Source organism: Chelonia mydas, chromosome 2 (genome assembly GCF_015237465.2).
Source record: "Chelonia mydas isolate rCheMyd1 chromosome 2, rCheMyd1.pri.v2, whole genome shotgun sequence".
NCBI lineage: Eukaryota > Metazoa > Chordata > Testudines > Cheloniidae > Chelonia > Chelonia mydas.
In genome coordinates this window covers 132,056,705-132,072,855 of record NC_057850.1, presented here as the reverse complement: position 1 = coordinate 132,072,855, position 16,151 = coordinate 132,056,705, and the positions used below count along the sequence as shown (strand labels likewise).

General features: G+C 46.4%; 1 protein-coding gene across 4 annotated transcripts in view; it reads left to right on the top strand.

Annotated features, from left to right (window-relative positions):
* The window catches only part of FBXL7 (F-box and leucine rich repeat protein 7), a 311,069-nt gene that overhangs the window by 267,421 nt on the left and 27,497 nt on the right, over positions 1 to 16,151 (top strand). For 2 of the 4 annotated variants that reach the window (XM_043540241.1, XM_043540242.1), the window contains exon 3: positions 5,465 to 5,546. The exons of the other annotated variants lie outside the window; for them this stretch is intronic. In XM_043540241.1, the coding sequence (XP_043396176.1) occupies positions 5,465 to 5,546 (82 nt within the window). The remainder of the gene's footprint in view (positions 1 to 5,464; positions 5,547 to 16,151) is intronic. 4 annotated transcript variants of the gene reach the window in all.

Sequence of the window (16,151 nt, the reverse complement as noted above, 5' to 3'; positions counted from 1 at the left end):
GCATTTAGGCAAGATTTTTTTTCTGGGCAAAATATTTAGTGTGTCTTAGACTTATTTGCAAACAATATAGGGTCATAAGATCTTTCTGGAGCACCCTAGAGCTTAAGTGCTAGAAGTTTCCCTAGGTATTTATTATTTGTATTACAGTTTTGCCTAAAGGGCCAAATTGAGATCAGAGCCCCATTGTGCCCGTTACTTCACTGCACCGAACAAGCAGTCAGACACACCCAGGGCAGTTAGGAACACAGAAGCCTCTAGGCCAGGGATGGCCAGCCTGAGAAGGATCCAGAATTTACCAATGTTCATTGCTAAAGAGCCACAGTAATACATCAGTGGCCCCCCATCAGCTCCCCCAGCTCCCAGTGGTAGCCGATCAATGCTTCCCCCTCCCTGCACCTCCCGATAAGCTGTTTTGTGGCATGCAGGAGGCTCTGGGGGGAGGAGAGCAAGGGCATGGCAGGCTCAGGGGAGGGGGCGGGAAGGGGTGGAGTGGGGGCAGGGCCTGTGGCAGAGCCAGGGGTTGAGCAGTGAGCACCCCCTGGCACAATGGAAAGTTGGCACCTGTAGCGCCAGCCCCAGAGTCAGTGCCTGTACAAGGAGATGCATATTAACTTCTAAAGGGCTGCATGTGGCTCCAGAGCTACAGGTTGGCCACCCCTGCTCTAGGCAATGGCCTTACATAGAGAGGTCTGGTAAGTAGCTGCTCTCATTACCAAACAGTAGCACCTGGAGCAAAGCGAGAGGAAGCTCAACTGGGCCGTGCAGCTACTCTGAAAACAGCGTCATTGCAGTAGCAAAAGAAATCTGTGTAGGAGACGGCTGCATTAGCCTTTTAATGAAGCATGCAAGCTCCTCTGCACCTGGCGATGCCCTGTCTGATTCCCATGGATGAACCAATAGGAGCTGTGTGGAAATCTTACAGGAGCTGGTCTCCTGAGGTCAGTATAAGATGGTAAAGCAACACTTCAAGGTGGCAGCAAGAGTATCCTTAAGTGTATCCTTAACACAAGTGCAGGATTGCACTGAAGCCACTGTGCCCTTGCCAAGGCCTATCCTTGTCCCTTCCCCCCATCCATACCTCCCCCCGGCCCCCTAGTACTAGTTCAGCATGGTTCAGGAAGGCCTATCACTTTCTCAAGCATTTCCGTACAATCTGCAAAAGTCTCAGTTTCCAGGTGCTCAATAAACCAAGTGCTATACTTTTCTGTACCAGTCAGCTGCAGTAGCCATCCCCAAAGATTATTTGTTCACCTAGGAATTGTCAGTTCCCAGTACTGGGCCACAGAACGAAGAGCAATAGAAAAGCAGCTGGCTTTCAATAGTAAAACTGTGAAACTGCAAGAGACCAGAAAGTAAACACTAAAATGATTTACAGATCTAACGTCCCCTTGCACCTCAAGGAGCCTGATCCTTTTGAATTAGTTACATATCAATCACACCGTGCTGAAAATGAACAAGGATGCCAGTTGCCTTACTGGACAGCAACACTCCCCTATCTTGTTGGTCTCTCTTTCTGATGATCTCTTTTTTGTCCTGGGTCTACTCCAGATCTGTTTTTTAAAAATGCTCTTTTGGTAATTTTTGAAAGATTTTTTGTTTAAGGCACCTTCCTGCAGGGGTTTTGTAAAATCTGTTTGTCAGATTATGAAGAATTCCTTGAATGCTCTTCAACTTCCCAGATTTTGGACTCTTACTTTCTGAATTCTCTAGAGTCAGACTGTAGATCTGCATGCTGCATTGTATGTATAAAGGGATCCTTACTGAATGCATACAAGGCTCGTTGGTACAGCTTGTTGCTGGATTCTTACCCCCAGCAGGCTAGCTGGTACAGTTTGCATTTTATAAATCATCTTCTGAAACCACATAGCCTAAAAACTCCAGAGCTGCGTATCAGTATCCACACTTTGCAGTCCAGCAGAACTATTCAAACTGATATCAGTGGGAACAGTTCCAGGTTAGCCTCTGCAGCACAAAAGACCTACTGTGAGCCTGATCTGTGTCCAAGATGTATTCACATTATGCAAGTATTTCCTGTTCAAGATGACCATTAATCAAACTGAACAACTATTTTTACAGCAAGAGCTTTCTATAAAATCCATGTTTAGGGCCTGGCATAAAGTTACTTCATAAAAACAGTTGTTGATGGTAAAAGATACATAAATAAATGGAGGAACAGGGAATAGATAGACTGCTTCTGGAAAGTAGAATGGTATTTAATTCTGCTGTGATCTCATCTTGATATTTTTCAGGGTTATTCTCGCCTCTTTTCCATTAAAACAAAGCTGCACCCATTTAACTTTGCTCTGTGATTTGAAAGTACAAACAGCAAGAAGCAAAATGGGAACTGCTAGTATGATTTTCAGACTGAGGTGCTGAGCACCTGCATTGCTACGCCATGTTGGTGCCCAGCACCTCTGAAAATGAGTTCATGTGTTTCGATGTGATGTGCCTGTCCCATGACAAGTGTCACAAACATCCACTTTACAAGATGTCACCGATCTCCCGTAAACTCAGGAATTATGGTCATGTATATATAAGTGCAATAGGTTTTAATTTACAAAGGACATCAAATACTTTCAGCTTAAAAATGAGCACTTATTCTTGATTTCCTTTAAACTAAAAAAGTATAGTCTTCACTTAAGATCACAGAGTGAGTGTCTCCTGGGTGACAGGCTGCCACCACACTAAGACTAAAATGGATACTGACAAAAAGATATTGGTTTTCCTGACAATATTATGTCTCACTACACCCTAATTCTGAAATAGATTTCAGAGTTTACACATTACTCTTCGGGGAATTCTGTGCCAAAAAATTACAAATTGTGCACCAAAAAATAACAAATTATGTGCACATTTTAAAATTCTGCATATTTTATTTGTCAAAATAACAATATAATATTGCTAATTTATTTCAAAATACCTGTCAGCAAGTATGTCTGTAACAAGACAGACAATGAAAAAGATCAGGATATGTTTATTGGCAAATAGATTCCTCACTAGGCATATAAATTCAGAGCTTTGAGTAATAATCCATTTAAACTTCAATGCACAACTGTATTTCCTGCCCCCTCAGAAGCAGTGCAAACACTTAGGGGAATCGGGGTAATGGAGGAGGTGAGGGAGAGGGAAGAAGCCTGGGAGTGAACCTGGAGAGTTGTTGGGTGTGGGTGGGAGAAATGTGGAACAGGTGTTTTGCGGAGGGCAGGGAGGGATTGTTAGGAAGCTTCCCCCACGCAGACCCTGGCTGACCCCTAGCCTCTCTCAGTCAGGCACATCTGCCCCATCCTCATGTGTCCTTGCACCCCCAAGTATCCTTGAATTCCCTCCCCCCCCATCCCCATGTGTTCCTCCACCTCCACTCAGACTCCCCCATGTGTCTCTGCACCCCTCCCTATCTCCATGTATCCCTGTGCCCCTCCCCCTGTCCCCATGTGTCCTTGTGGACCCCTCAGCCAGCCCCCTCCACCCATCCCCATGTGGCACTACACCCCCCCCGTCCCCAGGTGTCTCAATGGCCCATTAAGCCATCCCTTTCCCCCATGTGGCCCTGCGCCTCCACTCCCATCAGCCTCTGCCCCAGTCTGTCCTACCCCACTAGACCTTATGAACCCCAGTCTTTGACCGCCAGCAGCCCCATATGCCCCACGCTGTCTGTCCCTCCATATCCCTACCTGCAAAGCAGCCTCTTCTCTTGCCTATCACAGTTGTGGAGGGCCCGGAAGTGACCGCTCTGTTCTAGCGCCACCGTGGCCTCTTGTGGGCAAAAAGCGTAACTGCAGCAACTTTCCGGCAAAAGTTATTTTCTGCAGAAAAAAATATGCACGGCGCAGTGGCATATGCAGTGGCGCAGAATTGCCCCAGGAGTAACACATGAGAAGTGCCTTTAACCAAGTGTGTTCTCATCATGCTGAGCAAATCAGGCACAGTTTTCCTTTAAATCATCCGTCATGCTGTGTTTACATTCTTTGTCCCAATACTGAGAGAGACAGTATACTCTGTCTGTATCACAACTCTCATAATGCCAGCTATCTATGTATTTCCTGTATTATTGACTGAACTATGCAATTCTGGTTTTAAAAACTCCCCTCTAGTTTTTCCTTTTTCAAGATGGCCGCTCCACTACTCCTAATTTGTCCCTTCTGAGACCCTCTGCAGGATCATATGCTTGTAAGTGTTGCAATAGGTCTCCTCTACAAGGGCATATATAGTGATGAGAATGTAGAACTTTCATCCACACTAACCAGAGCTACATGCATATGAAAGAGGAGAGACTCGATCACACAGAATAGCAAAGCAAAGCTGAGAAGGGTAACTTTATTCTCTTAACTTTCCTGGCTGCTGAATTTGCCTTGTAAGTTTTCTTTTTCATGAAATTGAAGATGTAAGACTTAATCTGGGGGTCCCTAAAGCAGAGGCTTGGGATGCTAGTCCTCTAAGGGAGAATGAACTGCACTCTTAGAAGTAAATAGCCTGTGGCTGCCAGCCACACAACTTTTCAAACAAGTGCTTAAGGCTCCGAGTTGTAGAAATAATACTGCTGGTATCTAGGATCTTGTTTTTGCAATATGTAGTGGAAGTCTGTGTCTGTTACACCAGGATTTGCATATTTTATTCCTGGCTGCGAAGACTAGCCAAAAAGACAGGCAGAGTGGGTGATACATATCCCAGTAATAGCCTTCAGATGCATTTGCCACCATGAGCAGTAACATACATAGAGCAATATTAGAGAGGCTTATTTCTCCTTTTGAAAATGGGTTTTAATCCATCCCACCAAAAGTCTTGTGCCCCTTTATTCCATCCCTTCCTCCAACCCACTGCAAAATTCAATTTAAAGGGATACATTTCTAGTCATACAACTCTACTCCAGACTATCACCACCAACCCACCCCTCAAATAAAAAGCATTCTGGTTTCTGTCATACACTTTGCATGGTTTTAATACAATATTTCGAACAAAACAATCTCCTCTCTTAATGAACTTGGATAAGAGGTTTAAAAATAAAACCTTTATGTATGCCTGAAAACACACATGCTTATTATAGTCTTTCATCATAAAGGAACATTCCAGTTCTAATGAAAGTTATCATCCCCCAATAATTTGAAGTAATAGAGATTTCCTTGCATTAAGTGAACTTTGGATGTAGCCCACCCTCAATTAAAAATCCAAACATTATTTTGTTTTGCTTTGGGCAAAAGAAGGAGGGGAAGCATTTAAAATACAGGAGACAGACAAATAGCTTTTCTAAACAAACAGACTAATGCTCTCATAAACGTAGGATACTCATAATTTAAACAGCAATACTTTATATACTGGGAAGCCATATAAATAGGGCAGTCTGGTCAAGGTATGGTTGCGTGCAGTAAAAGGGCTGGACTCAACAAGGCCTTGAATTGTTTGGTTGTGTATTTTGTGAGCCTCCGCCAAGTTTACATTCTAGCTGACATTTCGCTCCTTGTGTTTATAGCAGACAAAGGAGCTGGCTCTGGGAATTTCTCAAGAGGAAGTCATAGTGGCAGGCGTAGTTAGGAGAGACAAAAAAGCAAAAGGTACAAACTGGCTTATGGAAGGGCAGATGTGGGTGTTGCTATTACGTGTAACGTCTGATCTCTGTGCGTGTGTTCACAACTTAAGGGTCATCCCTAAAATTATGTATAATAAATAACAATACTTTGTTCATGTCATTTTTTAAATATAAATAGTGTTATATCTGCTAACTGATGGCCAGTGCCAAAGAGCTGTAATTTAGTGGTCTGGACACACTATCTCTGTGGTTTAGGACAGGTCAATTCATGTAGCTGCATTGTTTTTTTTCATCTATAATATAAAGGTTAAGCCACCTGCTTCATGAGGGTATGAGAGATTAATTTGTGAATGTTGGGAAAGGCTTTTGAAGAAGAAAAGTATTATGACCAATTAGCAGAGTCCATGTGGTGGCTGAACTTGCTGTGTATGCATTACACAAATTACTGAGCTGAGGCCCAAGCAAGGCCCTTGGAAGCATAAAGAGCATCATTACCAGGTGTCTGAATTAGGGAGCTTTCACCTGATTGCGGGTCAGAGGATCTGTGGCTCAGCTAGAAGTGGTTTATGTAGCTGGATTTAGTTAACAAGGTATAAGTATTTTGGAATCCATTAGAAGTTTATTATTTAGCAGCGTATCATCCCCAATTAATGTACCATACCATAGTAAACTGCCTAATTTACAGATCTTGGGAAACAGGCCAGTCCTTGCTTACAGACTGCCCCCCAACCTGAAGCAAATACTCACCAGCAACCACACACCACACAACAGAACCACTAACCCAGGAACCTATCCTTCCAACATAGCCCGTTGCCAACTGTGTCCACATATCTATTCAGGGGACACCATATAGGCCTAATCACATCAGCCACACTATCAGAGGCTCGTTCACCTGCACATCTACCAATGTGATATATGCCATCAGTGCCAGCAATGCCCCTCTGCCATGTACATTGGCCAAATGGACAGTCTTTACGTAAAAGAATAAATGGACACAAATCAGATGTCAAGAATATAACATTCAAAAACCAGTGGAGAAAACTTCAATCTCTTGGTCACTTGATTACAGACCTAAAAGTGGCAATTCTTCAACAAAAAAAACTTCAAAAACAGACGCCAGCGAGAGATTGCTGAATTAGAATTAATTTGCAAACTGGATATAAAATTAACTTAGGCTTGAATAAAGAGTGGGAGTGGATGGGTTCATTACACAAAGTAAAACTATTCCCCCCCCCCCCCCCAAGCTGTTCCTCAGACTCTTGTCAACTCCTGGAAATGGCCCCCACCTTGATTATCACTACAAAAGGTTTCCTTCTCCTCCTCCCCCCCCGGCCCCCCCGCCCCCCCCCCCCCCCCCCCCCCCCCCCCCCCCCCCCCCCCCCCCCCCCCCCCCCCCCCCCCCCCCCCCCCCCCCCGTAATAGCTCACCTTACCTGATCACTCTCATTACAGTGTGTATGGTAACACCCATGTTTCATGTTCTCTGTGTATATAAATCTCCCCACTGTATTTTCCACTGAATGCATCTGATGAAGTGAGCTGTAGCTCACGAAAGCTTATGCTCAAATAAATTGTTTGTTTCTAAGGTGCCACAAGTACTCCTTTTCTTTTTGCGGATACAGACTAACACAGTTGCTACTCTGAAACCTGCCCTAATTTTGTATTGCACCAATGAGCAGAGCAGTATTGAGGAGTGCTGCAATGAAAACTATATAAGTGCTTCTTCATTGTAAATATGTCTGTTTGTTTAAAAAAAATGTGGGCTGGGTTAGTCTGTGATAGTTTTTAGGACTTAACATTAACTGAGCTTAAAAATGGCCTGACCCCAAGAAAAATGCCTCTGACTCAGACTGAGGTTTGGGAACTCTACAAGGCAGTCTATTGCTAAAGGCAAATTGTTGCTCAGAAACATTTTAGGTAACTTTACAATGAAACAGTGAAAGGGGTAAAGCTGATTTGCTAAAATGCTGTGTGTATTTTATATAGGGTGACCATATTTCCCTATGCTGAATACAGGACACGTTGTAAAATTACTTGTGGTCAAGTGAGTTCAACGGCAATCAATCTAGGGTTGCCAACAATCTAGGTTTTGCTGGGAGTCTCCTGGAATCAGGCCCCATCTCCCGGAGGCTACTGAAGCCAAACTGGAAGATTTTAGGCTGCTAAAAGTCTGGCGGCACAGCACAGCTAAGGCAGGCTCCGTGCCTGCCCTGGCCCCTCGCCACTTACGGAAGCGGCTAGCACATCCCTGTGGCTGCCGGGGGGGAGAGGGGGCGGGCAGCACGCGGAGCCCCCTGCACACCCCTGGGACCTCAGGGATGTGCTGCCCACTTCCGGGAGCAGCGCATGGAGAGGGCAGTGCGCAGAGCCCCTTGGCCCTGCTTATCTCGGGTGGCTCCCAGTCAGTAGCCCTGCAGGGCTAAGGCAGGCTCCGCCCCTGCACTCCAGTCCCCTGCCCCACACCTGAGCCACTTCCCTGGAGCCTGTACTCCACATCCCGTCCTGAACCACAATCCCTTACCCCAGCCCGAAGCTCCCTCCTGCACCCCAATCTCCCTCTCAGAGCTTGCACCCGAACCTCCTGCCCCAGGCTCAACCCAGAGCCCTCTCCCATACTCCAAACCCCTCGGCCCAAGTCCAGACCTCACACCTCCTCCTGCACCCCAACCACCTGCCCCAGCCTGGTGAAAGTAAATGAGTGTCTGGGAGAGTGAGCGAGCAATGGAGGGAGGCGGGATGGAGTGAATGTGGCGGGGCGGGGCCTCAGGGAAAGGGCGGGGCAAGGGCGTTCGGGTTTGTGTGATTAGACAGTTGGCAACCCTAAATCAGTCAGAACTATGTAGTACAAATGTTCAAATTAACATCAAGTTGACTGAGCCCCTGTTAAAAAGAAATACTGTGTAGTTGGATTCTTTTTATTTACGTTCTTATCTTTAAGTCTTTAGGGCTCACACGGGGAGAGGTGACATACACACATTCCGGTACACCTCTCTCACACGGGGGGTGACCGACCAACCTTCCCTGCCCAGCGCTCTCCATGCTCGAGGCCTGGTACCTGACACCGTGTCTTCCCAAGGCAACACGTGTCGGAGGGGCACGCAGGGTCACATGCCTCCCCTTCCCAGATTTCTGCCAGGGTTCTCACCAGAATGGAAGTGTCTCAGATTGAGGTGTCATTAAAGGAGATTTTGGAACAAATTGATAAACTATACAGTAATAAGTCACCAGGACCAGATGGTATTCACCCAAGAGTTCTGAAGGAACTCAGATGTGAAATTGCAGAACTACTAATGGTAGTCTGTAACCTATCATTTAAATCAGCTTCTGTACCAAATGACTGGAGGATAGCTAATGTGACGCCAATTTTTAAAAAGGACTCCAGAGATAATCCCGGCAATTACAGGCCAGGAAACTTGACTTCAGTACCTGGCAAACTGGTTGAAACAATAGTAAAGAACAAAATTGTCAGACACATAGATGAACATAATTTGTTGGGGAAGAGTCAACATGGTTTTTATAAAGGAAAATCATGCCTCACCAGTTTACTAGAATTCTTTGAGGGGGGTCAACAAGCATGTGGACCAAGGGGATCCAGTGGATATAGTGTACTTAGATTTTCAGAAAGCCTTTGACCAGGTCCCTCAGCAAAGGCTCTTACACAAAGTAAGCTGCCACGGGATAAGAAGGAAGGTCCTCTCATGGACTGGTAATTGGTTAAAAGATAGGGAACAAAGGGTAGATATAAATGGTCAGTTTTCAGAATGGAGAGAGGTAAATAGTGGTGTCCCCCAGGGATCTGTTCTGGGACCATTCCTATTCAACATATTCATAAATTATCTGGAAAAAGGGGTAAACAGTGAGGTGGCAAAATTTGCAGATGATACAAAATTACTAAAGCTAGTTAAGACCCAGGCAGACTGCGAAGAGCTTCAAAAGGATCTCAAAACTGGGTGACTGGGCAACAAAATGGAAGATGAAATTCAATGTTGATAAATGCAAAGTAATGCACATTGGAAAATATAATCCCAACTATTCATATAAAATGATGGGGTCTAAATTAGTTGTTACCACTCAAGAAAGAGATCTTGGAGTCATTGTGGATAGTTCTCTGAAAACATCCATTCAATGTGCACTGGCAGTCAAAAAAGCAAACAGAATGTTGGGAATCATTAAGAAAGGGATAGATAGTAAGACAGAAAACATCATATTGCTACTATATAAATCCATGGGACACCCACATCTTGAATACTGCTTGCAGATCTGGTCACCCTACCTCAAAAAAGATATACTGGAATTGGAAAAGGTTCAGAAAATGACAACAAAAATGATTAGGGGTATGGAATGGCTTCCCTATGAGGAGAGATTAATAAGATTGGGACTTTTCAGCTTGGAAAAGAGATGATTATGACAGAGATCTATAAAATCATGACTGGTGTGGAGAAAGTAAATAAGGAAGTGCTATTTACTCCTCATAACACATGAACAAATGAAATTAATAGGCAGCAGGTTTAAAACAAACAAAAAAGTATTTCTTCTCACAACGCACAGTCAACCTTTGTGAAGGATGTTGTGAAGGCCAAGACTATAACAGGATTCAAAAGAGGACTAGATAAATTCATGGAGGATAGGTCCATCAATGGCTATTAGCCAGGATGGTCAGGGATGGTGTCCGTAGCCTGAGTTTCCCAGAAGCTGGGAATGGGCAACAGGGAATGGCTCACTTGATGATTGCCTGTTCTGTGCATTCCCTCTGGGGCACCTTGCATTGGTCGCTGTCAGAAAACAGGATACTGGGCTAGATGGACCTTTGGTCTGACCCAGTATGGCTGTTCTTACGTTCTTAATGTGGCCTGGAACAGCCTTTCGGCGCTATGCAGGAGAGAAGGGATGGGAGCTGCTTCCAGCTGCAGGGGAGGAGGGCAGAGGGAAGGGATGACCTGGCCCATGTCTTTCTAGAGCTTATCCCTTCCCCACTCCCCTGTGGCTAGAAGCAGCTTGTCCCTTCCTGCCTGCACAGTGTCGAAAGGCAGCCAACACCTACAGGCCTCTTCTGGCCACCGACATAATTGAGCAGCCAATTACAGCACGGTCAGGAAACGGTTAAACCCTGAGGTAGCATTGTGCACCAGGGCCCAGGGAACCCTACTGCAGGTGCTTCAGCAAACACAGCCAGAGAGGTGGCTCAGGAGGGGAGGGAGTCTAGGGGACGAAGCAGCCCCGCACTCCCTGGAGGAAGGACCCAGGGTGTGGGGGGCAGGTGAAGAGGGTGCTAAGCCCCTGCCCAGGGGACTGCTGTTGAGCCTGCAGGGCTGGGGCCCAAACAGGCTGGAAATCCCTTCCTCCCTGCCACGTCAGAGCTTAGCTGGGGGGCAGAGAGGCTGCCCCATGCCAGCGCTGCACAGGGCTTTGGCACGTGCAGGGGTTGGCTCCTCCTGACCAGTGCCCTGGGCCAGAGGATCTTGGGCTTTCCTGGAGCGCCGGCCCAGCCAGAGGCAGTGGGGGAAGGAAGGAGCCTGCCAGCCAGGCTGTTGGTGAGCTGAGCGCTCCAACTAGGGGCTGGTTCTCTGCACAGTGCTGGGAGCGGGACATGCCCCACCTAGAGGGATGTGGAGGAGCTGGGGGGGAGGGGCAAAGCAGGAAGAGGACAGTGAGAGGGGGAGCACGTAAAGGGCTGATGGGTGGGCACCAGTCACCACAGCTCGCAGCTCGCAGCGCGCAGCGAGTGCCGGCCAGAAACAGGACAGGGGACGGGGCCCTGATGGCTGAGAGCTGGCACACAGCGGGGGCTGCACTGAGGGACCAGGGGCCTGCATTGGTGGGCAGGCAGCTAGCAAGCTGGGATCCGGTCAGCAGCAGGACCCACCAGTACTGATGGGGAGAGACAGATAATATGGGACAATATGCCTGTTTTTAAGAAAAAGTCGGGACATCTGCAGGAGGGCTTAAATATAGGACTGTCCCTTTAAAAACGGGATATGTGGTCACCCTAATTTTTTATGAAATGATGTAGATGCTAATTCACTATCATAAACTCCAAGCGTTCAAAAATGATGACTAAGAATCTCCCAAAAGGGGTGCTATTACAGATTTCACTGTGGGGTGGCAACTTTCAGCAGGGGTCTGGTGTCACTTAGGCCCCTGGAAGTTCTTGGATTTTTTTGAAGGATAAAATATAGAAATCAGGCTATTTAGAGAACATTTATTGTGATTATTTTCTATATATTCAATAATAATTCATATAGGTTTACTACAATCAAATTACCAGCATAGGGCAAATAGGTAAGTTTTAATTTTAGCTTTAACATGCAGTATGAAGCCTGGAGTGTGGCAGGGGACCCCCCCACACACACACACACACCTAAATGGTGCCCCTGCCTCCCAGACACATGACATTTTTTAAGCCTATTTTGGGTTCTTTCTACGTGCCCTCTGGGCTAGGAGCATTGCTATAAATGAAAGCTGAGATTTTCATGCATTCATATGACTCTAGGCACCAGGGATTTAGGAACAACACCAAATGTCATGAGATTTATCATAAAATTCTAAAAGCTGACAATGCTGCTGAGTCATTTTTGGCTGTCTTTAATCACAGTATTCTGACGGTATATGTATTCCATCAACCTGTGTGGTATCTGAGCACAAAGACCCTGATTTTAGAGCACTGAGCAACTGAAGTCAATTGCAAGTACTCAACACTGCAGCATATCGAGCCACAAATGCTGTGCCAGATCCAGAGGGACCAGAAAAGCAGCCCAGAGAGAGCAGACCCTGTCCTGGGAGCAGATCTGCAGCCCCAAAGCCAGACGCACAGCCCAGAGAGAGCAGACTTGCCCTGGGAGCAGAGCTGCAGCAACCAGAGCCAGAGGGGCCAGAAAAGCAGCCATGGGAGCAGAGTCACAGAAGCAGCCGGCAGAGCAGACCTGTCCTGGGAGCAGAGCTGCAGCAACCAGAGCCAGAGGGGCCAAAGAAGCAGCCCAGGGAGCTGGAGGCAGAGCAGCAGCAGTAGTGCTGAGACCGAGTGGTGCAGCTGGGGCTGGAGCAGTCTGGAGCTGGGTGCGGTGAGCGGCTGGGGAGAGCGAGAGGGACCCTGGGCAGCAGGCCCAGCACAGGGAGACGCCTCAGCCAAGAGGCTCTGCAAGCCAGGCTTGGATCGTAACCCCGACAGGGCGGGGGCGACACTGGGAAGAAGGGTCCTACCACTTAGAGCCTGAGAGCGTGTGGCCACCACCAGAGCAAGTGTCCAACCTACTGCATCCCTGCAGCACCGCCAGGGCCTGGGAAGAAGGCCTGGGACTTACAAGGAACAGACTGTGAACTGCCCTGACATTCCAGAGACGCCATTTGTGATGTTCCCTGCCACAGAGTGGGTTGATGTGTTTCCTTTCACCTTTCCCATTTTCCCATATTCTTTTTAAAATTAATTGTTGATTAAATAACTTGCATTTGCTTTAACTTGTATGTAATGGTCAGTGGGTCAGAGAAGTGCCCAGTGCAGAGAGAGTACCCCGGAGTGGGGACACCCTAGCCCCTGTCCTAGGTGACCACAGCAGGGTTGGGGGTCGAGCCCCCAGGAATCCTGGGCCCAGCCTTGTTGGGGTTACGAGGACTCTGCCAGACAGGAGAGTGGAAGGGGAGCTCTCAAAGGCAGGGAGGCCACTGGGTAAAGGAAGTGGGAGCGAGGACTCAGATCCTTTCGTTAGCCCACTTCACCGGGGTAGTGCAGAAGCCAGGAAAGTTCCCCACAATAGCGGGACTATTCCCCTGCTTACATATAGTCTATAGAGCAGTATAAACAAGTCATTGTATGTATGACATTTTAGTTTGTACTGACTTCACTGGTGCTTTTTATGTAGACTGTTGTAAAACTAGGCAAATATCTAGATTAGTGGTTTTCAAAGTTCAGGTCACAACCCAGTACTGGGTCAGGGAATGCAAGGCACTGGGTTGTCTTGCTCAGCACCCAGGGACCCTGGTGGCTGGCCAGTAAAATCTAGTAGTCCCTACCTGTTCTGACACCACGCTGCACCCCAGCAGCAGTCAGCAGCAGGTCCGGTTTATAGGCAGGGGGGCCACAGGGCTCCACGTGCATTCTGATTGGCTGGAAACCGGCCAGTGGGAGCTGTGGGGGCGGCGGTACCTGCAGGAAAGAGCCACGCGGAGCCTCTTGCACACCTCCGCCTAGGAGCTAGTCCTGCTGGCCGCTTCTGGGGCACAGCACAGTCTGTGGTGCCAGGACAGGTGGGAGGCCTGCCTTAGCACCCCCGCTGCGCGGCTGACCAGAAGCCGCTGGAGGTAAGTAAGCCTGCGCCCCGATCCCCAGCCCCACCCCAGAGCCCGCACCCCTGGCCCAGAGCCCCGACCCCCTTCTGCACCCCGACCCCCTTCTGCACCCCAACCCCCTGCCCCAGCCCTGAGCCGCCTTCCACACTCTGAACCCCTCATTCCCAGCCCCACCCCACAGCCCTCACCCCCGCACCCCAACACTCTGCCTCAGCCCTGAGCCCCCTCCCACATCGCAAACCCCTCATCCCCAGCTCCACTGGGTCGTGGGCATCAACAACTTTCTTCAGTTAGGTCTCCAGAAAAAAAGTTTGAAAACCACTGATCTAGATGAATTGATGTACCCCCTGGAAGACCTCTGAGTACCCCCCAGAAGTACGTATATCCCTGGTTGAGAACCACTGGCTTAGATTTGCCTGCCTTGGTACCAGTGCTCGCAATGATATTATGATACCTAGGTGATGTACAGAAGGCACACATGCACCCCCAATGTGTGTGCACACTACCCAGGATACTAAAATCAGTGCTGGTGACACAAGGATCTTCATCCCTCTGGATTTGAATATAACCAAACCAAAGTAATCTAAAAAATGTAAACCTTTAAATAATCCTGAGCTAGCTTTGTTCTAGATAGATCAATGCTAGGTCCAGTAATAATAGCAGTACAGCTGAGGCAACATGGGTATCAACTGCTCAAGTATGTATCCAGAGTCGTGTCTGGGCAGGGCTAGTTCTACATATGAGCTGAGGTGTGCTGAGGCAGAATTCACTTTCTGGGTACTTCTGAACAAGGTGGATGCATTTAAATCAAAGCGATTTAAATCACCAATTTGAATAATAATTTAAATCAGCAACCAGGAAATATTGATTTAAATAATTGATTTTAATTGTGTTTGCGTTTGTACTTTTTAATTATCTTCCTAAAGAAAAGTTGCATCTCTTTGGTTGGTAACCATTAAAATATGTTGATTTGCAACTAAATATAGCCTTTACACCAATTTGGTGCTTCTTTTTGCTAACCAGAAGGATAGACAGTTTCCATACGCATTTATTTAAGTACTTGCTAGCTTAATTAGTACTTAATTAGCTTACTTATTCAGATTCATAGTTGTTGTTTTTTTATTTTAGAAAATGGTGATGGATGCATTTCTTATTTACTAGATTATTCATTTTTTTACATGTGATTTGTGTCAAGCTCTATTTGGATGGAAATTCAAATCCAATTAAACGCACAAAAATAGTACTTTAATTTTTTTACTTTACTGTGCTGAAAATATAAAGAAAAATGTATCCAAGTTTACCAAAGCATGTTTTGCATTTAAAACTCTCTGATTTATTAAAGAAATATTATCTGTAGTTAGTGAATTGAACTGATGATTTCTGGTCACCGTGTCCTTCAGGATTTTAAAACTAGCAGATCTCATTCTCTCACACCTAGTTTTAGTCATGGATTGGAAGAGGAAAGCAAGCTTTTCTACTTTTTCAACTCCTAATTGGTTTCTAAACTTTGAATGAACTAGTCATTGAACTAAACTAGTCAGAAAAAGTAATGTCACTATATAAATCCATGGTGCACCTCCACCTTGAATACTGCGTGAAGTTCTGGTCACCCCCACCTCAAAAAAAATATATTAGAATTGGAAAAGGTACAGAAAAGGGCAACAAAAATTATTAAGGGTATGGAATAGCTTCCATATAAGGAGAGATTAAAGACTGGGACTTTCAGCTTGGAAAAGAGGGGGAATATGACAGAGGTCTATAAAATCATGACTGGTGTGGAGAAAGTGAATAAGGAAGTGCTATTTACTCATAACACAAGAACCAAGGGTCATCCAATGAAATTAATAAGTAGCAGGTTTAAAACAAACAAAAGGAAGTACTTCTTCACACAACACTCAGTCAACCTGTGGAGCATTACAGGTTATGGTGTGAAGGCCAAAACTATAATGAGGTTCAAGAAAGAATTAGATAAGTTCGTGGAGGATAGGTCCATCAATGGTTATTAGCCACAATGGTCAGGGTTGCAACCCCATGCTCTGGGTGTCCCTAGCCTCTAACTGCCAGAAGCTGGGAGTGGACAACAGAGGATCGATCACTCAATCATTGCCCTGTTCTGTTCATTCCCTCTCAAGCATCTGGCATTGGCCACTGTCAGGAGACAGAATACTGAGCTAGATGGACCATTAGTCTGACTCAGAATGGCCATTTTTATGTTATGTTCTTAACTAAAATGAAGAAAAAAAAATTCTGCTCCTGCAAAAGCAGCTACTGGTCTCGAAAGCTGGTTTAGCACTGCTGCAAACTCTGCTTAGCCAGGTGCTTAGCCAGTGAATTCCACCAGTTCAGGGGTT